This window comes from Oxyura jamaicensis, chromosome 2 (genome assembly GCF_011077185.1).
Source record: "Oxyura jamaicensis isolate SHBP4307 breed ruddy duck chromosome 2, BPBGC_Ojam_1.0, whole genome shotgun sequence".
In the NCBI taxonomy this organism is placed as follows: Eukaryota; Metazoa; Chordata; class Aves; order Anseriformes; family Anatidae; genus Oxyura; species Oxyura jamaicensis.
The window spans coordinates 9,576,644-9,600,578 of record NC_048894.1 but is presented as its reverse complement, the minus strand read 5'-3'; the positions used below and the strand labels follow the sequence as shown (position 1 = coordinate 9,600,578).

Below are 23,935 nucleotides of genomic sequence, written 5' to 3'. Positions count from 1 at the left end.
CTGTTCTTGGCATTTCTCACAAAGCCACCTTTGTTTATTCCTGCTTTATGGCACTTGTTACAGGAATCTGTCTGAACATCTGTCTATCAGCTGTGATATTTAAATTAACTGCAAGGTGTCCATCTTGCTTATTTTTAAGCCAGGATAAAAATACTTGGACATCTTGTTTAATTTAATTGTATTTTTTCAATGCCCAGTCTTATACTCAAATTCTTGTTAGCCGTATTGTGTCAAAGTTTTGCAGCAGGCTCAGAGATCTGACCCCACAGACAGTGAGTTCATGATTCTTGTTTGGTAGAAATCCACACAATCTAGAGGCAGGTCTCTTTTGGTGGTCCAAAAGGGGAGTCACATCTTGTTCAAGAAGTATACGCCACTTGTGAATACCTATAACTTTTCAGCTTGGGCAATAGAGAAACAGATAGAAGATGGTTGTAGTAGTACAAGAAAACCTGTGCGCACATTTTTTTTTCTTCTAGTTTGTATTCAGTTCTGTAGGGAAACAGATGTTTCAAGATTTGATGGTGAGGCTTTGCAATTTATACAGCAACTTTTGGCAAAAAAATTGAATGCATCTTATAAATTTTAATGAATTGAACTCTACAACAGCCTTGAGAGGGACAGAAGTTCTTCTGTGTCCATTTTACAAATAAGAAAACTCAGGAGCTGAGAAATGTAATGACTTGCAAAAGGTTATACCATGTGTCATGGACAGACAGGGGAATCAAACTAGAAACTCTATGACCACTTACCACTTCACCTTCCCAGGTTCCAAAAATGTACGGAAATATGTAGAACGAAATGCTTTCCAGACATTGTTAGCTCTGGAGGGCTTTTTATGCTGCTCTGATGAGATCTTGCTTCAGTCTGAAGATGGAGATCACCATATCTGCCCCTCCCCCAAATTACTTTAGTTTGAAAAGGAGATTATTATTTAAAAAAAAAAAATGCATTGTTTAATTTGGGGATGGGCACTCTGGAGGATTCAGAGCAGGCTGATAAGCCCTGCAAGTAACATCAGGAATTTGCTGTTACAGAAGTTTTCAGTTCTGCCCCTCACTTGGAGTAGGTACACTGATACCAATCCCCACTGAGGATTTATTGGTCCACCTTGCAAGATGGTTTTATGTCAGTGCTGATTTTTCTTGAGTATGCAGGCCAAGAGAGGTTGAACAGGGCTCTCCATAAAGGTATCTTGACCTTTCCCCAGACAAGCATCTTAATTTCTCCTCCAAGTGGCCCCATCAGCTCATAATATCTGCAGTCCCCCTCCCATCTGCCCAAATCCTCCCTAGCCATTCTAGCCTACACTTACCATTAAAGGCCTACAATACCAACTGTGTTAAAAAAATCCTTCAGGCCTACAATTTGTTGTTGTTGTGCTGACAATCATATTAGGCAAATGTAAGGAAATAAATAAAATGTTTTCATCTCTTATTTTAATCCTCTTTTAGTTCAGCTGTCAAAAAAAAAAAAAAAATCTGTCTTTCCTTTAAAATCAAATTGAGTCCTATTCTTATTGAAATGAGATGCATAAATCATTCTGCCAGGACAAGTTGTTCAGATATGATCATCACAAAAATAATAATAATAAGCTGTTACATAGAAATTAGTGTGAGAACACATTTTCTACTAGAAGTAGTAGCAAAAAGTGATCTGTAACAAGAAAAAGTACTCTACTGGGATCCTTTTTAATAAAGAAAAGCAGCAAGCCACTGGCCAGGTGTTAGAGTCAAAGCACATCTTAGTCATGAAGTTTATAGCTGAATTCCAACAAAAGAGATGTTAAAGTATGCTTTGGTGTTCCTGTAAGTAAAAAGTGCTGCACCACACATACTTTATAACCATTTAGAGTTTTGCTGACAAATAGATTCATATTAATATTTTAAATTAATGTATCAGTAAGAGTGCTTGATTTGCTTCAATGATAAATAATCCAACAGTTCTGTAGATCATGAATACGTTCTCCCTGCTCTTAGAAGCTTGAGAGCTGACACTCTAAGGGAAAATATGTAATGCCAGCAGCTGCTGCCCCTGAAATTGTGGCTAAATTCACTACAGGATTTAGGAGTCTGAAGTGAGAAGTGCCAACATCCAAAGTGGCAGTCCAGCTGCCCCCACTTCGCTTTCCTCCAGTTATTGCCTGTCATTATACACAAGGCACACGCTCTGAATCTGTGCGTTTGTAAGAGAGTGTGAACTTTTATAACTCAGCTAGCTGCAATGTCCATGCTGGTTTGTGTCATCCACATCTGGTCTCTCTGTGAGGAAGTCTAGCTGGCCTACTTGCCCCATGATGGCCACGCGATGTTTCTGAGATGAGATGGTGAAGGTCTCTGGTGCTCAGGCATGGGCACTTCTGTGTGTCAGAGCTTGGCGATGTGCTGAGGGCCACAAAAAATCTATTCTAGATCTGAGCATGAGATGAGAGTCTCTTTTAGAGGCATAATGGATGGTGCGGAGGTGATCCTTTGCTTCTCTACTCCAAGCACCATGTGTGCTGGGGAGAAGAAGCAGCCCCTGAGCTGTGGATCTGCCTTCTGACCTGCTGTCTCCCATGTTCAGTGCCATGTTTATCTCAAGTGTGTGAGTTCCTGGAAGCTGTGACCCCAAGCTGTGACTCCCTCCAAGTACCATCACGTCTGCTTCCAGCAATGTTCTCTCTCTTCTGCAAAAAGGCATGGCTCAAATCTATCAGAAGCCTTCCCTCAGCCAAATACTGCAAGGGAGAGGGGAAAGGAACAAGTGCCCAGCTCTGAGCACACCAGAGAGCAGACACTGCATTGGTCTAAACACCTGCAGCTAGCAGTGACCTGTTGATGCAGGGGAGCTACGGCAGCTGCTGTGTCAATGCTGTCAGTCCAGGCACGATTCCTCAGTGTGCAGCTGAGGAATCTGGTCACTCAGCCTGTTTTCGCCATTCAGGTAGCTCACCCTTGAAAATGATGATCTGTAATTGTAGCCCTATACCATACACTGTAACTGTGAAATAGTACAGTTGCCTGATTTCTTCTCCTGTGAAAAGGACCTTAGATTTATTTCCTTTCCCAGTGACTGGAAAGCAATTTATAGCATGGTTGTTCTCTAGCTCTAGATAACAACAAGGTCCAGCTTTCTGGCCAAATGTAGAGTTCATTTTGTTTAACGTCTGTTTTGTTAAACATGTTAACGTGTTAACAACATTGCAATCAAAACCATATTTTGTTAGTACTTTCACTCTTAAGAATTTCTCTTATCCCCCTTACCACATGTCAGCAACAAGGCTTACACAGCCAGGACTAAAGCCAAACTTTAGGATCTCTTCATGCAGTGTTGTAATGGGATGTAAAGCAACAGAACCTTCTTAATTTTAGATCCTTGGTCTTCTCCTTCTGTTTTTGTTTTTTTTTTAGCAACAGGGAGCAAAAGTCAGAACTTGGGAAACCCACAGAAAGGAAGTGGGTTAAAAGGAAATAGCAGTCTTGAGGGTTTTGCTGTTGTTATTGTTGTTTTGGTTTGGTTTTTGTTTGTTTTGTTTTGTTTTGCTTTCTTTCCTGCTCATTAGCCTTCAGGAAGATGAATCACCTTTTATTATCCAAAGTGTCATGGAGAGATTGTTTCACAGGTGGTATAAATGGTGAAATAGAACAGACACTACAAAGAGAAATTCAAAGTTGGTCAGATATTGGGAAATGAGGTATAGCTTGTTCCTAAGCATATCCCCTCTATTGCTTTATCAGCTGAAGGAACCAGGGATGCAGAGTAAACACTTCGGCAGCACCAAAGTGCTATCAATGCCACTGGATAATCTGCTGTGTTTTAGCCCCACCACGCATTTATTGCAGGCTGCCTAGTGCACTGGGGATCTTTCCCATAAAATAGTTCCATTTCAGCTAGGAGTCTCATTGAAAAAAGTGCCAACTCCAATGGCAAGGATGAGAAGTAATTTGGGGCCTTATTCCATCTCTTATTTCCATGTGCATGAATGCTCGAGCTTGTGAAGAGAATGCTGGATTTGTCATCCCACACACATAAGAGAGGAGAGTTTGGTCATCTTTCTGAGAGATTTCCCCTTTCAAGGGACCAGTCACCCAGCATCACCCTAATTACAAGTGAAAGGGGGCTCTCTAAAAAAAGAAGCATGATGTTTTTAACATGTCTTAATGCACCCGTGCTGTATTCCTACCCTGAAGGAGTGCCCTTTCTATAGTGGCTGGAAGGAATCAATACGCAGCCACTCTTCTGCCTCTTTAGTCCAGGAGGATGCTCAGAGACCTGCCTAAGCCAGCCCTGCAGTTACTTTAGAAATGCAGAGTATCACAAAGCAATTCTAGTGGGCCAAGATCCAACCCTCATCCAACTACAAGAGAAACTGATATAGAAAGGTATCGTTTTTCTTTGTCATACATATGATAGTCATATTTCCAAACCCTGCAATTTCAAAATTGTTTAATTTTCATATAATGTTAATCATAGTTATTATGCTACTCTATGTTATGTCTAGGGGGAAAAATGAGTGGGAAATTTGTTCTGCATGAAACTAACAGATTGAGGTATACAGCAGTCACATGAGCTTGTGTCTACAGTAATTTACCCATTGATTGCATCTTAAATTTCATATTTATTCTATCATACTCTTAATTAAGCCCTAAGCAGTTTAAAGCTTTGAGGTGGACTACTGCTTTATTTCTATCTGTGGTGTATGGAAGTGTGATTCATCCATGTGAATAAAAATAGATGAGGACAGATCTTCCCTAGTGTAAACTGTCGCAGCTCCAGCAACTTGTGTTTTGGAGAGAAGACCAGAGAAGTGGCACAGAGAATTTTGTCAAGCTGTGTTATTCATACATGGCAAAGCTACAGGAAAACTCAGGGTTTCGGGGCTGAACCTCAGGTCTTTGTGTTGGTCCCTCTTTGCATTTTTTTCTCCTGTCTAAAGGCAGATGAAAAAAAAAGAGGTGAACATGGAGAAACTCTCCCAAAGAAAGAGAAGTTAATACCTCCTGCTGAAGAAACAAGGTGAGGAGGTCTGTTGAAGAAACCAGCACCTCCCTTTAGCAGGTCTCACACTTCACCTAAAAATAGTCCATGCTCACATGTGTGGTCAGCAGGAAGCTCTCTGTCAGGGTGATTTCAACATGTTAATCACCAGAACTTTGATACTGAAATTCAAGATCTGGCTCTCACGAGGACCACGTGATTTTATGGCATTAAGTCCCTGAACAACTAACTGTATTTTGCTGATCCAGACAAAGTTGAACACCTGCATTTTAAAGCAAAGTAATATATTTCTGTGTGAAACTTCTTGTATGGCACTGAATATAAACATAATTATTAAAGATTTAAAATTGGTTTCCAACTGAAAACTTGCCAAGATTGGCCTGTGTATCATATCTCAACCTATCCTTGTTGGGAGCTGTACCCTTCTGCCTCTTGCGAGATGTCTATGGAGCAAAGCCTTGGATTGGTGTGGCTGAGGCAAAACCTGGGCTAAACGTAGGAATGCAACTCTTCATGACACCAGTGATGTGAAGTGCTAGTGAAAAAATGATACCGAAATATTGCCCAAATGTGTTCTTTCCTCTTAGAAATGGTAAAAATTAGATCAGAAGCACAATATCAAAAATTACTCAGCTACAGCTGTACTGTGCATGGCCCTTCCTGGTTTGAGGAAGAAGGATGTTACAAATGCTTATCTTTCTGATTGGCAGAATATATAATCAAATAAATATATAATCAAAATCTAAAACTTAATTTAAAATGTGTTGCCACTTCCAAAACATGTTTTTTCTGTTGGTATCTTCAGCCTTCCTGATACCACACCTCTCCTTATCTTCACTCAATCTCAGATTCATTCCTCGGGTTTATTCTTCTTTGTCCATGTCCTACAGTTGAGGTGGGAACAAAAGAGACAATTCTGACAGCAAAGAACAAAAGATATATTGTAACTATAATAGTAAGATGATTATGTAAGTTAAAAATTAGCTTAAATTGCAATAAAATACTTCATTTCAGATTTCTCTTTAATGTGGGAAAAGGTTAAAGTACCTTTGATAATTCCAATAGCTATTTGGACTGGATTATTGGAAGAAAAACAATTAATTTTGCTTGCCATTTTTTAAAGTGCCTGGCCTTCAGAGTTTACTTCTCTCTCTGAGCAAACAATAAGCAGGAAGTAAAATGGGGGAAACAGGAAAAAAAAAAAAAAAAAAAAAAAAAAAGGACAAAGTAGGAATGGGAAGACTACTACTACTAAAAATTCAGAAGCAAACTTCTGAAGAATTCTTGCATTAAGAAAGTGAAAGAAATGAAACATTTCTATAAAAGCCTGCAGAACAAAAATTAGTTCAATTTTGTTGTTTTTCCTCATTTTCAGGTTGACTCTACCACAAAGAAAATGAGAAAACTATCTTTATTATCATTAATCTGGTTCCATTCAGCTATGCTATTTATCTACAGCAGAGCCAGTAATGCAAAGGAAAGACACAATGCCTTATATTATTATCTTCTCTAAATATGCAAGAGTTTATGAATAAAATATTTATCAGTTTTCTTTGTGACCAATTCTGAATTTTCTTTACATTTGCATTATTATTACCTGTGGAACACCTTACATTTTGACTGGCACATTTCCTTCCACTTCCGTATGATCAGCGTCTTATGTAGGTAGACATTCTTCTACTTCATCAAAATCTGTGAGAGTTTGCCAGTGACCCCATAGTCAAATGATGGAGTAGAAAAGTATGTAAGATTAATGTTATACTACAGATTGGCACAAAGAAAATGAAATTATCTGCTATAGGACAGAAAATGAGTAGCATAGTCTCGATTAGCTTAAATTAGGAAATTTCTCAATTTGAAATTTCCTTATTTCAAGACACCGCATTGAAATTCTCTCTGTTTGTGGAGATAGTCTGCACTGTCTCATTTCAGACATTTTTCTTTCCATTCATCTTGTTGACCTCTGAGTACATATCTATTCAAAATTATTCTTTCTCTCTGACTAGCTTTTGCTGGTGTTTCTCATATTCTGTGCATTTTGTCATTCTTGATTTTTGTCCTCTCCTTCCTCAATCAGGTGTCTGAATGAGGGATGACAGTGTTCAAGTTTTCTCTAGGGATGCAAAATGGAACAAGATAAAATCAAAAGTTGGGTCATGTAATACATATTTACTGAGACAAAAACATCTCTATCTTTGAAAGAGTGTGTATTTATGTATATATTTTTAAACTAATGACTCACTGGATATGTTGCAATTTTTAATGGTGCATGAGTAATGCCTGAGAGTTCATATTTAAATGTGAGGGAAATCTTGACATTTTTAAAGGGAATTCTCTGGTGTTGTTTCTATGGTAACTTTTCTAAAAAGACGGTATTTGTTTCAGTTGATTTTTAATAGCGATCAACAGTAGAGTAATGACTATATTTAACGTAAATGAGAAGAAATTTTATTTGTTATGGGCCCTTTTGGGCCAGCAGAACGCCAAAGGACTGACTGCTCCTCAGTTAAGCCCTTAACTAGGGTTCTAAAGGGTTTTCTGTGCTTCTGGGACTTGACTTGGGTGTCGGAAAGCAAGAAAACAGGGTGAAAAGAACAGGCATACAACAGGGAACATGGTTAGCAGGCTTACAACAAGGATGTGGGCATACAAGTAGTCCCCACCAATGCAGGGTCAAATATTTGGCTTAGTGAAATAGAAGACAGGCTAATCATTCCCAAGACTTAACTTAGCTAAAGGAACAACATTATTAAACATAGTGAATTAAAGAGAATGACTTAAGACCCTAAAGAATGCCTTTGCCTGTCCTTTTCTCTACGGTATCTTCTTCATTTGCTCAAAGAGCTGTACTGTAGAATGTTTCTATTAACCATACGGTTATAATATTTAAAAATTTTAGTAAATTTACATTTTAAGCAATGAAATACTGTAAGATTCAACTTCCTTTCTACTGTGAAATCAAGCCCTAATGTACTTTTGTCCCATAAGCAGTGCTAAGTAGTATGAGAAAGTCTAAGCTTCAGTTGTGGCCTGCGTTTCCAGGCTTTGTGGTGCTTGGTGTAGATTTATGCTTTCATTCAAAGAATGTTTGATCCAGGCACCAAATCTGCAGCTCTTTCCTGGGTGTATTTAAAGTCCACCCTGAGATCTCCACAGGAGCACAGAGAACTGGATCAAGGAGGCTGGAAGGACATCCAGAGGAAGGTTTTCCATATGTACTGTTTCATTAATTCCTCTGAATTCTCACAGAAATGTAATACATAAAGCTTAGGAGCAGCTATGTGGAGAATAGCTGCTGAATATTGTGGAAACTAAATTCCGTATGTAGTTTGAGATCATGCAAGAACCCCTACATTTTCCTGAACTCTGCATTTGAAAAGGTTGTAACATTAATATTACTGACAATTTAGAATTTTATATTGATTTAAGAGGAATCTTTGAGATTTGTTCGAAAGATTTTTGAACAAAGTAATCACATATAGAAAGGGTAACAAAAAGGAGGGATGAGTAAAGATTATCTTTTCTTTCAAAAGCCTGAGAAATCCATCACCCAGTGCATGTTGTTCCCAGTGAAGTCAACTGAAGTATCATCAACCACCCAGCTACAAGCCTACAGCAAGAACATAAATGAGAAAATTTCTTATATTCCTGTCATATAATCTTATAGTAGTAAATAGGAGAACTACAGCTGATTCTATTTCAAATACTAAGTTTAAAAAGAAAGTTCATGCTCAGTCTTTAATTTCTTCAATTATTATTGTATATGCCTTATCTATTAGGGCAGGTATTATGCAGGAAAGTGATAAACAGAAGATCTTTTCAGAAGCTCTGACTTTCCCTGTGTAATTAGCTTTGCATGAGAGGCTTGTCAGTGCATGTCTTACCAAGCTCTGGCATGATCCATGTGTTCTTTGCCCTTTGGAAACTCCTGATGAAGTTACAGGAATCCAGTGACAGGCATGTGGACGTAGCTCTCAGTGCCTCTTCTAAAACCACTTTTAAAGGGTAAAAGCTCTTGGTTGTGTAAATCAGCACTGTTGCTCTTCTTCCATTTAATACAAGAAGCCTTCAGTGCTAATCACTTCAAACACCAAGTGACTGAGTATAGGTGAAAGCCTGGGGAGCACAGATGCTTTTAGTTTGCATTGACATGCCTGAATCAGTAAAGCAGTGATCTAAAGTCTTACTGGTTTAACTGGGATTTTAGAGCTATAGAACTTTGTTTTGAAATTAATTGAAAAATTCTAATAAATGTGTATGTGTATGCCTCATTACATGCAAAACACAAAATGCAAAACATAAAATAAGTACTTTTTTAACCATCTTTTTAACCATGACTCCATATGTAATCTGAAGGCATACATTTAAAGCACATATTTTTTAAATGACTGTGTGATGTATTTATTTTAGCGTGCTGCCACACGTGATTATTTATCTAGGTTTATAGCTTGTGGTTGCATAAACCAATGTAGTCATTTTTCCATTCCTATAGCCAGAAAAGGTGAAAATGTTTCAATGCTCCTCAATGCTTGTGTGACTCAGAGAAGAAAAGGGCCTTTCTGAAAGTTATCCAGTCTGTCTCCCTTTCTACATGTGTCAGGTACTTTCTCTTTTTGGTAAGTTTTTGTACTTTCAGGAGCGTACTTATATGAAAAATGACACAGCACATGCCTGCTTGCTGTACTGCCCAAGGGCCAGTACACCAATTGAAATCAGGGGGCATTTTGTCATTTGCTTCATCAGGAGGAGAAAAAAAAAAAAAAAATCTGGAAATAAGTTGGATTCTAAAATATGGAACTGGGGGTGTGGGGTGGGGAACGACACGATGACTTCATTAGTCGTAGTACAAGTATATGGAGGATTTTACTGGGTCTCTAGCACCTTTGCCAAATTAACAGTTAAAGCCCAGGACCAGTATAACAGAAAGACCCTGTTAAAGGACCCTAAAACAATGGTAACACCAAGCAGAAATCTTAAATTCAGTGGCATACCTACTGGTGCATAAACTGGAGTTGGTCTAACAGTGCTCATTAAATCTGACAATCATTAAAACAACTTCATATACCAATTAAAATGCTTTCTGAATGCATTCTCATGAAAGATATTGCAGCGTTTTCTACAAATATGGTCTTTTTCTGCATGCAGAAAGGGAAGGTCAGTGCAAAAAGGAACTCATTTGGAGTATATGAAACATCAAAACTTCGAAAAACATCTGCTTTAGAACTTTAAACTATTTATAAAAGCATTTAGTTATTTTAAATTTATAATGCAAACAATTTAAAACTAATAAAAATGTTCTAACATCAGATTCAGGCAGGTTGGAGGTGATTTTCGATCAATATAATGAAGAACAATTTTCTAACATAATCTGTGTTTGTCCTGAGGCCATCAGTATTAGAAGATAAGATAGAGCAATATTTGTGTCAAAGGCTGAAAAAAACACGTCTTGATTTCAGATCTCATATGGATTTGCAGCAACGGCTACTATTCTGAAAACACTTTTTCTCATGTAAAAGGTGCTAGTTTTTTTTTTTTTTTCATCTCAGGAAAGAGAAAATAAATATCCTTTTGACTACAATATTAAAATATCACTTTAACAAAACTAATCTGCTTATGTTACAGCAGAAAAAAAATGATACCTAACAGTTCTCTAAATTCTTGGCATGTACAGTGCTGATGAGTAAGGTTCAGCATTTCAATGACTGCCACGTTTAGTTACAACAAGATTCCTGTATAAAATCATGCATTTCTCATAATGTTTTACTGTTAAACAGGTTTTGAGTTGGCATTTTTATAGAAGCTTCTTAATCAGGCTTTCATAATAACAGTATTTAATCTCTCATGTTAAAACTTCAATTAATATTTTTATATTCTCTGAATATAAACCTAATCATAATGCAATTAGGGTTTCAGTATTGCATGCATTTTGGTGAAATATCGATTTACACAAAGCCTGACCCCAAAACCATTTACTATTGTGTTCCAGTTGCTATTCTCATTAGTACTGTTGATTTATAAAGAAGCTCTCAGACTAGGTTTGGCAGGATTGGGCCCTGAATTACAAAGGGACACAGACTGTTCTGAAATAGATAAAGGACATGTTTCAAAACACCTGCTCTAACTCCCCAGGTATTTTGAAACTTTTTCTCCAATATTTAGTTTTCCTTCAGCTGCTGCTGCTGCTCAAATATTTGAAGGATAGAATTATTACTGAATTAAGTAGAATGACACTTTTATTTTTCATTTTTTTGGATGTAGCTACTAACAAGACTGCCTCCATCTTGTCCTGTGGTTTATCTAGAGAAGGAGGTTCACCTGCAAATCTAAAACATGTCAATTTTAATTTAATTGAAAATTCAAAACTCATTTCATCTACTTGTTTTGTGATATTTTGTCTGTGGATCACTATCCATAGCAGGCAAGTGGATCATGAGGATCTATTTTATTATTTTTTTCTTAACTTGGAAAAGTGTAGTAAAAGAAAATCTTAGTCTGTTTAAAAATGTCTATAAATGTATCCATTTTTATTTTTATTTTTAATCAATGATTATCTCTACAAGCAATACCTTATTAGATTGACACTTCTATATGGTTTTATCAAATAACTAAAGGGCTGAGCTGACCTTCCTAGCAAGCTGGACCTCATTTCACTATCAGGAACCCCAAAACATTTCTGCTTCACTTTCCTGTTTAAAAATAAAAGTCCAAAGGGCCAGTATGAACGGAGAAATGATCAATAGAAAAATGTGCATTCAAGTTTGTTTGATTTGATGAAGCATATAACTATTTTAGTTATTGAAACTGTATTAATGTAATTTAAAATAAATGGAAAATGCACTCTTTATGTAATTAATATTTTAAGCTGTCTCTGAAGAATAGTTTGCAGCTTAAATTTAGTTGATCATTTTAAAAGTGCAAGACATTAATTAGATTCAAATCTTAGCCAGAATGAAATCATTTTCTTAATAAAGCTAAGAGCTCTAGAATTTGCTTGAAAGTAGAAAGTGTCTGGTGTTGATCTTCATAGATGAGCATGAGAAGATAAGACAGAAAACTCAGTGAAGTTTAGAGGTTAGAATACTAAGTCCATTTTCAAAATGTGGTCCTAGATGTTTGTTTTGTTTATAAGAAAGGTGTGGTGTTTCCTTGGCACAGGAGCTATCTCTCTTTCTTAATACATGGGTTCCCAAAGTTAAGGTAATTAAAAAACCTGTGTATAGGAAGTGAATATTTGGAAAATATTTTTCTTCATAAGAGTAAAAGAAATTCAACTTTGATTTTAAGATCCTTGCAGACAGAAAAATCTTTGGAAAATCCTCTGCAACATTCTTGGATTTGTATCTAAATAGCAAGGCTGTAAGGGATGTTAGATAAAACTAGATAAAACAACAAGAAAATAACAAAACAACAAATCTGATTAAATAGCATTTTAGCTTTATCATGCATCCCTTAAAAGTGAAAATCTATTTCATGCTGTACATTGTGTATGCATTTGCAGAAAAAAAGTAACTGAAAATAAAGAATTGCAGGCAGATTTCTAACAGAAAATTAGTGAGAAATCAAGGCAAAAAGGTCAGAGTGGTTTTTAGTATCCAATTATGAAGGACAGATTTTTAGGGAGTCCAAACAAACATTGTTGGTTCTCAGACAAGAGGTTTGTTCTGTGCAAACAGGAATTATGTTGCCGAATCATTCCCATTGAAATAGTAAGATCTAGAGAAATTTGAGTTTAGGCATAGTTCAAATGCAGCTCTTTATTTTGGATGAATGTTGCTGTGAATCTTCAAAATACTTGTAATTTAGATGTGCTGAAAACAGACAAAGTGTCTCAAAGTCGTTTTTAGTTTTGATTTCAAGTATTTTTTTAAAAAATGCATGAAAATTTCTAGAAATTCTTTACTGAAACAGTGCTGATATCAGTGTTTTTGTTTTCCCATTTACAAATGCATTAAATCATATGAAAAGATGTATTTAGATCGCCTAAATGTATGTTATTCAATGGGAAATGAGTTGTTATCAAGTACCAGTAAGCTGATTCACAAATGAGGGCTGTGAGTAGCAGTTTTATGAGGACTTTAAAAAACATTTTAGAAGTTTTAAATTAGTAAAATATTCAAAATTATTTCTAACTGGCAACACATCCTAGGTTTTAATGAATAGCACATTAACTAATCTGTTAAAATAATTTCTTCCCTGTGATTTAACTCTCAAATATATTTGCCATCCTTTCAAAGGTTGTATTTAGCAAGTGATGACAGTAATGAAAAGTACATGGAAATGAAAAGTATTTTAAATCTCACTTGAAATTCCTCAAAATTTCACTGTTTGGAAAAAAAAAAAAAAAAAAAAAAAAAAAAGTGCATTTTAAGTAGTATTTTGCTGTCTCTTGAGTCTTTTAGCCAGTCTATTTCCTGTGCAAGCAGTTTGTCCCCAGACAGTTCTGGGAAGATGCAATATTTGGCCAGGAAATGATAATTGCAATATTTGTAAATAAGAAATATAAACTACAAAGCTAATGGAAGTATTTATCAGTTTTAGAGAGTTCATTAAAAGGATCAATATGCAAACACACGTGTCCTTTTAATGAAATGTCTTGGCGGGTTCATTTATCTTTCAACTTAAGTAAAACAGGTTAGTGAGCAAATTATGTATGCTGTGTCTCTTCCCGGGGCAGGATGATGTTGGAAGGAGTGCTATCAGGCTGACAGACTGACAAAGTAATAAGTTGGTACCGTGCACTGAAAATGGAGCTGATTAAATGTTTGGAGAAGCCAAGTTTGCATTAATCTCGGGAAAGGCTGAAGGATTTTTGTGAGCAGAAGCTGGGTAGGAGCACCAGGAGTACCTGTTCTACCCCAAAACCTTGTCAAAACTCGTGTTTTGCTGATGCAGAGAGCATCATACTAAATCTGAAATGGGAAGGGTCTGAGTGTGGTTTTCAGGGGTGAGCCTATGGCACAACAACTCCTCAGTCTTGGAGTGTGGTAGAACAACCTCATAAAGCCAATGGTGATGCCATTTTCCGTGCTGTCCTCTAGGTTTAAGTGTCACTCCGGGGCAGGGGGGATGCTTTGGGACTGCCTCACTGTGGCTTTCAGGACAGGCCCCTTGTCCTCACCGGGGCGCAAGGGGGAGGATCACTGGCAGGAAGGGGGGAAAAATGGAAAAGGGAGAAAAGGGAGAAAAGGGAAAGCTACCCTAGGGGTTGCTGCAGTGTCACCGGGGAAGCTGCCTCCAAGAAGGTACAAAGCCCCCCTGGCTGTGTCCCGATGGGAAGGGGGGACCTCGGGTTGGGGGGTGGCAGCTTTCCCCCCAGATCCTCCGGTAATTTGGGGCTCTCTCAGCTCAGAAGGGTTTTGCCTGGGTGAGGAGTGCAGGAGATGCTGCCCCCCGATCTGGGGGTCTTGGGGAAAAAAGAAGGGAAAGGGAAGGGGAAGGAGAAAGGAAAGGGGGAAGGGAAGGGGAAGAGGAAGCCCCCTCCCGCGGACAGCGTAGGGCCAGCTGTGCCCTGCCGGCCACCTCCAGCTGTCGTGGCAAGGGGAAACAATGGGGAGAGGGAAGCAGGAGGGGGGTTCATGGAATGGGAGAGTGCTAAAGGGCCCTCCCAACGACTTGTCCCCTGCACCCAGAAGCCCACCAACTCCTTCTCCCTCGTCCCGCTCCCGCAGCCGGGGATGCTTCGGGGGCGCCCCCGCAGCGTGTTTGGAGGCGTCGTCATGCTGCAGTTCGGGGGGGACGGGAAGGACCGGGGAGGGGGGTCGGTTTCCTTCTGGGGGGTGGTGCTGCCCTGGCACCTGCGCGGAAAGAGCCGTGAGCGCGGCCCCGCGTGTGCAGCGCCGGGCACAGCGCGGCCCCGCTCGCGGAGTCCCTGCCGTGATTTCTCCCCGCTCCTTCTGCGGGCTCTTTGGGGAACCAGGGCGGGAGGGGGAAAAGTTTGCACCTCCTTTTCTCGTCACTGTGATTTTTAAAATTATTTTATTATTTTTTAATGTAGGAAAGTCTTTGCAGGAAGAAACGTTGCGGGATTTTTTTTTTCTGTATTGTCATGCAAATGATCTTTGGGTTTTCCTTGCTGTCCTGCTTTGATTCTTTGATTTTATTTTTTTATTTTTATTTTTTGGCTCCTCCGTCATTGTTCTAGCCCCGCTTCCATCTTGCAAGAGTGACACCCAAAAAAAAAAAAAAAATAGATGGGGGGGGGGGGGGCAACACGTAAAAAAAAAAAAAAAAAAATCCCGCATCCACAACAGAAACCCCAAGCAGCTTTTCCAAATGAGTGACACAGCCCGTGTCCATTCATCGCCTCACTCCGGCGAAGGCTTTCTGAACAGCCCAGACCTCCTTAGCCAATTGCTGCCAGCAACATGTGGAGGGGAGGCATCGCTATAGCAACCGGTGGATGGGCCATGTGCGGCAGCCGGCAGGGGCTGCGAGCCGCCCGATATAAGGAGGGCAGAGCCGGGGCGCGCCGGCATCCTCCGCCCGCGCCCCCCGGGGCCGCCCGGGACCGCCGGTTCCCCCCGGCCGGCCCCCGCCACCGCCCGGGGAGCGCCTGTGCCTGCCGCCGCCTTTGTCTCCGCCGTGGGGGGGAAGGGGGAGGGGGTGGGGGGGGGGAAAGGGGGAAGTTTTGGCACCGGAGGAGGATTGCTGGAGCCCGCTGAGGTGCGCCGAGCCCTCCGAGGGAGGAGCCGTGGGTCGCAGCGCCATGGCAGCAAGGTAAATGCGGTGCTGGGGGGGGTGGAGAGAGGTGCGGGGGAGAGAGGTTTGGGAGCGGGGGGGGGGGGGGGGGGGGGCCCGGAGGAGGGAAAGGACGGGGGGACGCAAGGGGAACGGTCGTCCGCCCCGTCGGGTCGGGTCGCATCGGGTCGGGGGCCCGCGGTGCGGAGCCCGCTCATCGCCCGGACCCCCTCGCAGCCTCTTCCTGCACCCCAAAGCCCCGGCTGCCCCCGGCCGAGCGGCGCCCGGGTGGGGAGCGTCGAACTGTCGAGGGGCGGACAGGGGGCACCCGGCGGAGCCGGGATGCTGCCTTCCCTCCCGGACCCCCTCTAGGCCCGGAGAGGGGGGGGCTCGCAGGCCACCTTCGGAGCCCCAGCCCGGTCCCACTGAGACGGGACAGCCGCGGGGAGCCTCCCACTCTCCCAGCGTGGTTCCGAGGGTCAGTTCGCCCGCTGGCACTGGGCTTTGAGGGTGCTTTATCTAATCCCGAAATTCTGGATGTGCCTTCAGCATCAGCATGAGGTCAGCGCTAGCACAGCAGCTTGGGTTGATCTTGCTGAAGATGCTTGGTTACACTCAGCTCTCACTGGCCGTCCTCTTGGTGCTCGGGCTCTGACACTTTGTGGCTTGGACCTGCTCTGTCCCTCTGTTTATGTTTCGGGGCCAAGGAGGAAATCTGCTTCCTGATGCTCCCCTTCCTTCGCTTTCCCATAACCGCTGCTGAGCCCCTAGGGCTGGGAATGGAAGTTTCTCCACCGTGGTCTCTTCTCTTCTTGCTGCCAGCCCAGAGGCGCTGCATGGCTTCGGGCAGGACGGGCCGCGCTCTGGCATCTCCATCTCACCTACCTCCTCCGCAGGCATGGAAGCGGCCGTCCGGTTCCCCGAGCCGTGCATTATCCCCAGTGCCTCAGTGATGCTGTAGGCTTTCATGCATTGCTTTGCCTAAATCCCAACTCAATCCTCAGGAAAGTCTTGAAGCTCTCTAATTTTCCTCTTTTGTAACCGTATGCCTTCCACGCCACGAACTTCTTTGGGGCTCTCGGATATTTTGGTGTTTCAGCATCACCTTGTAGTGGGATTCAGGACAATGGCTATCGTTTCTTGTAACTCTAAACAGAAACTTCACTTCTGCTTGCCTTTAGGAAGCCAGAGGAAAATATCTACCATTGAGCAATGGATCTTTGAACTCACTGAATTCTGATTGTATTCAGTCATTGTTCATGGTATTAATCCTACTAAAAGGTATAGAGATGCTCCAGGGTGCTTTGTGGCGTTGAAGGTTGCGGAAAGATCATTGTGCCCCTATAGATGAATAGATCTGTGGCTCTTGCAGTGACCTTTCTCAGTGATTTGAATAAGCTGCAGTTCCCCAGAAACCCATCTGCCTTTTGTGTTGGTCGATTTGTCTAATCTGCCCAACCCCTGGAAGATGCAAAAAGTACGTTCCCGTCTGATTTCACCCTCCTGAGTAAAAGTCTTAAATTGACCTCATTTCAGGTGACAAACTGACATCTGCTGAAAGCGATCCTGGCATCAGGCGAGCTTTCCGGGCAGGGGTGAAGAGGAAGGCAAAGAACAGCAGCCCCAGAAACCCCATAGTAACTCTAAAGATAATGCCTTAAAACACCAACAAGTAGCCTGAACCATGCAGCTCGGGTGCATGGTGCTGACCCTAAAAATCTCGGTATGCTCTTAAGGTGAGCACCCCCAGGCCCTGCTGCCCCACACTGACCTGTGGGGGAGTGCGAGGCAGGCAGGAGAAGCAGGGACCAAGACTGAGGGAGGTGCTGCTTTCCTTTCCCTTCTTTTTGCGTTCCTGTTTTACTGAAGGAAAATCCTGCCTGTAGGCTTCCTGAGGACAGATGGGGGTAGCCAGGTTTGTCCTGATGTAAAGTGTTTCTCGGGTTTTCCAGTAACCTATCAAAACTTAGGCAGCACGGTGCATCCCAACCTCTATCCCCAGTAACCTCATAGTGGTTTGCTAGAAGTGAATTTAAGTTTAGATTTATTTCAGTGAGCAGCCCTATACAAAGGGGTATATATGAATATATGTTGTATGTACATCCATACACACCCACACACATCCCTTTCTTCATGTTTTCTGTATTAAGGAAATAACACACACATCCTTTCAGTACCAGTGGCCGAGACTTAGCAAAAGGTCCTTTTAGGAAAAAAAAAACTGGTGAACTAAAACTTATTTTACTGAAGTTTATTTTCAAGAATAATGATTTTCTTGTAGAATTCTTTTCTTCTGCCTAGGCACTTTTTTCCCTCCTTGAATGGCAGATTTGCAAGTACAATTTCATCTGCACAGAGGAACAATAGCTTTCAGTTGCACAAAGGATTTCTCCCACCCTGAATCCAAACCACAATGCCTCTTGCTCTGATAATAGCTTCTGAAAAGATTTTGTAATGCACAGAATTAATACATGATTATTTCCGCCTCACTTCTCTCATTTATTAGATTCTATAGTGAATTCCAAATTAAAAATAGCACCTCTTGATTTTTTTAACGTTCTAATATTTTGAAACAAATCATATTCTGAAGTTCCCCTTTTTGCCCATGTTTACTAAGAAATCCATTTTTTTTATTATTGCTCAGAAACTAAAGTGTCTAATATCAATGTAAAAATCAAGCTATGCAAAAATTGCTAAAAATATAACGTCAGGTTATTTCTAAATGAATCGTAGTGATTTTTCCTTTACTAACTGGAAGAAAGGTTGGGTGCAGTAACTGGCAAGCTGGGCTTTGAGTCAGAGATACCCTTTTAAATTTACGAAGTGGAATAAAACCTCAACTTCAGTTAGAGTTTTGTTTCGGCAAGGACCAAAGTCAGGCCCTGTGTCCTAGATGAGATAACAAAGTGTAATTCTGCTGAGGCATCTGGAAGGTGAGCTTCCACATCACTGCACGGGAGCTCCTCTCCGCTCTTACAGAGTGTTTCCCCCACACTTTCCAACATAGGTGTGAGAACTTACTTACATGAAAGCGTGCATTAAATATTTACTGACATTTGCCTGGAATTTGTTTGAAATGTCGGCTGTTGTGCTGCATCATGGGATGACACAGTGGATCGGGACGCTGCTCTTTGATTAGAGCAGTGATTTGTGGCTCCAGCGGCACGGCTGCTTCTATTTACTGATGCACTTTTTGGTGTGCATCAAGCGCGTTCTGTCAAGGGACCAGGAAAGTCTCCGTGAGATCAGATCCCATGCATTTTTTTTCCCCTCTTGAACAACAGCAACAACAGAACAACCTCAGAGGAGCGGTGTAGCTCTAGCAAGCACTGTTGGGTGGAAGTGGTAGGTGTGATGTTGGGCTGAGGCAGGGTGAAGCTTTGCCTTCGAGCATTTCAGCGTGGACTGGGCTGTATGAAAGGAAGCAAAGCCTAGCTGAATCTCCAAAGCCTGCGTATTCAGAGTCACTTCCTAAGCCACCCGATTAGGAATTCGGTGTTTTCCCTTCCCTGGGACTCTGGTGCTACCCGTTTTTCCAAAAAGGCAATCTTTCAGGGGGATGTCAATATATGCTGTTACATAAAGTTGAGAAAACGCATAGCTACATGGAGCTGGATTTAATATTTAATTGCGTGTAATTTATGTGGTCTATTTATTTGTTAAGCCTTAGGGGGAAGAAAAAAAAAAAAAAAAAAAAAGTGATTTGTTTTTCTTGTTATGCAACAGCTATTGTTCCCCTTCCACCCCAGGCACACACACCATGGCAGCCTGGACGAGCGCGGGGAGAGGTGTTCTGCCTTAAAAGACATCCGACTGTAAATGTCAAATTCATAAATATTTAAACATTTTTCTTTCAATTTCGAGTCAAGTCTGACAGGACGCCTCTAATTAACCCTGGGCTCCGTTTCAGGCTGGGGCCTTATTGCAGGGAGGAAGCCGAGGATCAGGCGAGGTGGGGAAATCTCTGCTCCTGCCTGGGAGGGGGAGGGAGGGACGAAGGGAGGGAGCTTGCAGCGAACCGCCTCGGTTCGTTTTTACCCCTTTCAGACTTTGATGCTTGGTCGGACACAAGCCGGGTGAGGAGGCAGCGGGTTTATCGGGCTGACCTGGGAGCAGTGGGGGCCGTTTCTTCTGCCGGGACCCGTCGAGGGCGGGAGGCGGGCGTCGCTGCAGCCCCATGCCCGGTGCCGGAGTGGGACCCGACGGCGGAGTGGGATCGGGGAGCAGGGCTGCCCCGATCCCCGTGTGTGTGTGTGACCCTAAGCACCGACCCCCGGCGGCAGGGAGGGGAGAGGGGGAACCTCCGCTCCGCGACGGCAGCGGAGAGCAGGGCGGGGAGCCCCACGGCCGAACCCCCGACGGGGCAGGGATGCGGAGGCTACTGCTCCCGGTCCTTCCCGGGGGAGGGTCAATCCCCCAGACATGTTATATATATATATATATATATGTATGTATATATATAGTATTATTATTAATTTTTATTTTTGCAAGTCTTCTCCTGCTTCGGCACCCCGATGCCCGGCACTAGGGACACGGCTACGTGGGCTCCCCGTGGAAAAAACCTCCCGACGTTGTGTGAACGGGGCTAAAGACCCCTCTGCAGCCACTCCCTTTCGCCCCCCCCCCCCCCCGCCCCCCCACTCCCCCGGGCAGGTTTCGAGCTCTTCCCCCAATTTCTGGTTCCAGCGCGGTGCTGGGGCCATACGGGTCCAGCGCCTTTGTCCCGGGGCCAGCCGCCTCCCGCAGCCCGGCTCTGAGGGGTAAAAATGCGTGGCCGAGTGGCGAGCAGCATCCCGGATCACTATAACTACGGCAGGAGAAGGCGAAGCACGCTCTTTCTCTCCCCCGTGTTTACCCAGGGCGCTTGACAGCACTTTGCTCCCGTCTTTCGTATTGTTTCCCTCGCGCAGCCCTTTCCCCCCTTGGCGTTTGCGAGGCTCTTTCACACGGCGACTGGGGAAGGAGAATCGTTAAAAATCGCCGTGGGGGGGAAGCAGAGGAAGGGGGGGACCGCGAGCGGTGCCCCAAAGCCTCCTCCTCGTCCCCCCTGCTCCGGGGAGCGGGGATGGAGCGGCCCGGGGGGGGGGGGGGGGGGGGGGGGGGGGGGCCCCCCCCCGGTTTTTTTTTTTTTTTTTTTTTTTTTTTTTTGCTGGGGCTGCCTATTGAGATGCAGATCGCGACCCCTGGCCCCGAGGGGACGGCGGCCTTTCACCGAAATGCTAATGGAAAAGCGCGGCGCCCCTTCACCTTCCCGGGCCCCCGAGGCCGAAGCGGCGGCTGCTGCCGTCGGTGGTGCCCCCCCCGGCTGTTTGTGAGCTCCCTATCAGGGGCCGGGGGGCCGGGGCAGGTGCCGGTCATAGTAGAAAGGGGGGGCACACACAAGGAGGTGCCCCAACACCCCGGAGCCCCCCGGGACGGGGACGATGGGGTCTGGGGAACGGCCGGGGGGAAACAGCCCCATCCTCCTGGAGGCTGTTGGGATTTGGAGGAGGGGCCGTTACGGGGTGGGGAGGGGGGCGGAGAGGCGGCGGGTCCTGGATTGGGGGGCGCGGAGGGGGGGGGCTGCGCAAAGCCTCGCCTCGCCCCGTCGAGCCCCGCTCCCGCCCCCCGGGGGCTGCCGAAGGTGGCCGCCCTCCTGCGCTGGGCTCGGGCTGCGAGGAAAGCCGGGAGGGCTGCTTGAAGCCCGCATTGCCATTAACTCAGCCTCAGCCCCGGCTAATCCGCGGCACTGAAGGCAAGGAGGCTAATTAATGACAAGCTTTTACAGTCAAGACCGGCGATAATTGCTTTGGTGGCCTTTATGATTACAAGATAAAAATGGACCGGGCCTGACATAAGAGCCACTGTGTACACTGCAAGACAGGAGGAAATTAAGAGCTGGCTAGCTGAATGCGGAGCAGAAAATTACTAATAGAGGAGAGATAATGAATAGGCCGGCTAGGCATTCATGGGGAAAAATCCATTTTGTTACCACGCGAAATGAGGTGGTGGAAAGGAGTTTGCTAATTGTTCTCATCTTGTAGCAACCAGGACTGAGGCAGGGGCGTGCTTTTCAATTCATTTCCCCGGTAATTGTGAGAGGGGGAACGCGGGCCAAATGAGTCTTGCTGCAATTTGCGCGCCTGGTCTTTTCATTTTCATGTTGCGTTTTTAATTGTTGCTAATATAGCTTATAATGAAGCTAATGAGGGGAAATTATCGTACAACTTTTTAGCGCATGGAGACAAGTGAAATGCACGAGAAGGATCCTCTCCTATTGCTGAAAAAAAAAAATAATAGTAATCCGAAGGAGTTTGGAACTATCAGGCTTTTTTTTTAATCCTTTTCCTCCTACACCAGACAAAAGGAAGGACCGCCACCTACTTCTTTTATTGTGTGTGTGTTTTCGTGTTTTATTTTTCACTCTAGGAAAAAAAAAATGTGATTTTCCCTCGTTGCCCCGCTGGGGGGGGGGGGGGACCCGGGGCTGCGGGTTTTACGCGCATCCAACGCGAACCCCCCCCCGCCTGTCGCTGCTTAAATCCCGCGGGAGGGGAAGGGAGGGGACAAGGGGGAGGAAGGACAAGCGATGCTGTCCCTGCCCGTCCCCTCGGCTCCATCCCCGGCGGAAAGTTGGCGCTGCCGGGGGCTTCCCCCGACGCCCCCCCCCCGAACCCCCCCTCCGCCCTCATCGCCACTCAGGCGCTGCCTCTCTCTCCTCCCCTGCAGAAGAGCCACGTCCCGCCGCTCCCGCAGCGCGGGGAAGAGGCAGAGTCCGCCAAGTTCTTCCTCCTCACCCTCCTCTCCCTCGCCTGCATCGCCGGGGTCCTGGCGGCTTCGGGGGTCGTCTACTGCCTCCGGCACCGCGCCCACCACCGCCTCAAGGAGAAGCTCTCGGCCCTGGGGGCAGACGCCGGCTCCGACGCCACCGCTGCTTATCAGGTAAGCAGCAGCCTTCCTCCTCCTCTTCCTCCTCCTCCTCCTTCCCGGACCCCTCTCTCGGGCGGGCTTGTTTTGTTTTCCACGCTCCCCCCCCCCCCCAGCCTCCCCTTTCTCCCATGAATATCCCCGCAGATTCACTGGACCGGCTTCTTGCCGCCGGGGATTAATCTCGGCTATTCTGGTGGTTGCTGTAAATTTGTGGCTAATTAAAAACATTAAATGGAAAAAAAAAAAAAAAAAAAAAAAAAGCTCTCGCCATTGGAATTCTCTGAAAAAATAACATTAATATCCATAATCTGTCACCCCTGCCACTATTAATAACGAAAAATCTTTACCGTTTATGAGGAATGGATTGCACGGTTATCTGAAGATGTCTCTCTTTTTGAGTAATCGACTTCTTCAGGGTCTGATATGAAAAGAGCCTTTGACCCGATCTGTTGCCACCTTCTGCCATTATTCAGATAAAATGAAACCTAATGCTGATAGATGGGGAGGTAAAGCGGGGCCGTTTCCAGGAGAACAATGGTAGCAGCTGTGTCCCCAGTAGTGCGGGAGCACTGTGCTGAGATTTGCTGAAATAAATCAGGATCCTCAGGGTTTCTCTTTCGGTTTCAAAAGTATGGGGTGGAGAGAGAGGCAGCAGCTTCCTGAAGTTTGCTTTAGGTACCGGTACTGGTCTGGGGTGTGCGGTGGTGAGGCGGTGCATGTGTTGTGGTCCTGTGCCATGCAGCCCTACTCTGCTTTCCCAACAATATTTGGAGTGTGGCTAGAAAAAGAATTCAAGAATGTGTAAACATCGTTGCTGGAGTATCCCTGTCTGCGCTGCACCGATAGGGTTCCACTAATGGCACTTTTCTGTCAAGTTTTAGTTTACGTTCTTGCCCTGCTCAGCATCAGACCTTATGGCCTTTCGGTATTCCGGGGCTCAGATGGATTCAAATTGGCAGCAGGGAGTCATACGGGAAGAAACTCGTATTTCCTTGCAAAGTTTGTGTCTGTCTGGACCTCTTCTGGGTCAAAATTGAGCGTGTTCTGTGCCTTTCCATAGGCTGCATTCGGGGAGGTTTTAGTAACGAATGGTAAATACAAATGTTTCCATAACAATTAGCACCCTCAGGGATGGTTTTGCTTTTCAGTTTAAATGGAATTCTTGCTGTAAAAAAATAAAAATAAAAATCTTTGAATTACTTCAAATCTTAAAATCTACTTTAATCTTCAAATCTCCTTTAAACCTTTCAATTTAATGAATTCCAAAGCAGGAGAGTGACATCAAAGGCATTTCCAGGGATAAAATGGAGTGTCCTATAGGACAAAGTGTAAATAAACCAGCAGTTTGTCAGGTTAGTTTTGTTGGCCG

The 23,935-nt window shown here is 43.8% G+C and overlaps 1 protein-coding gene across 1 annotated transcript in view; it reads left to right on the top strand.

Annotated features, from left to right (window-relative positions):
• Positions 1–23,935, top strand: part of PTPRN2 (protein tyrosine phosphatase receptor type N2) — a 641,705-nt gene that overhangs the window by 514,491 nt on the left and 103,279 nt on the right. Inside the window, exon 13 of the mRNA XM_035319523.1 lies at positions 22,366–22,578. Within this exon, the coding sequence (XP_035175414.1) occupies positions 22,366–22,578 (213 nt within the window). The remainder of the gene's footprint in view (positions 1–22,365; positions 22,579–23,935) is intronic.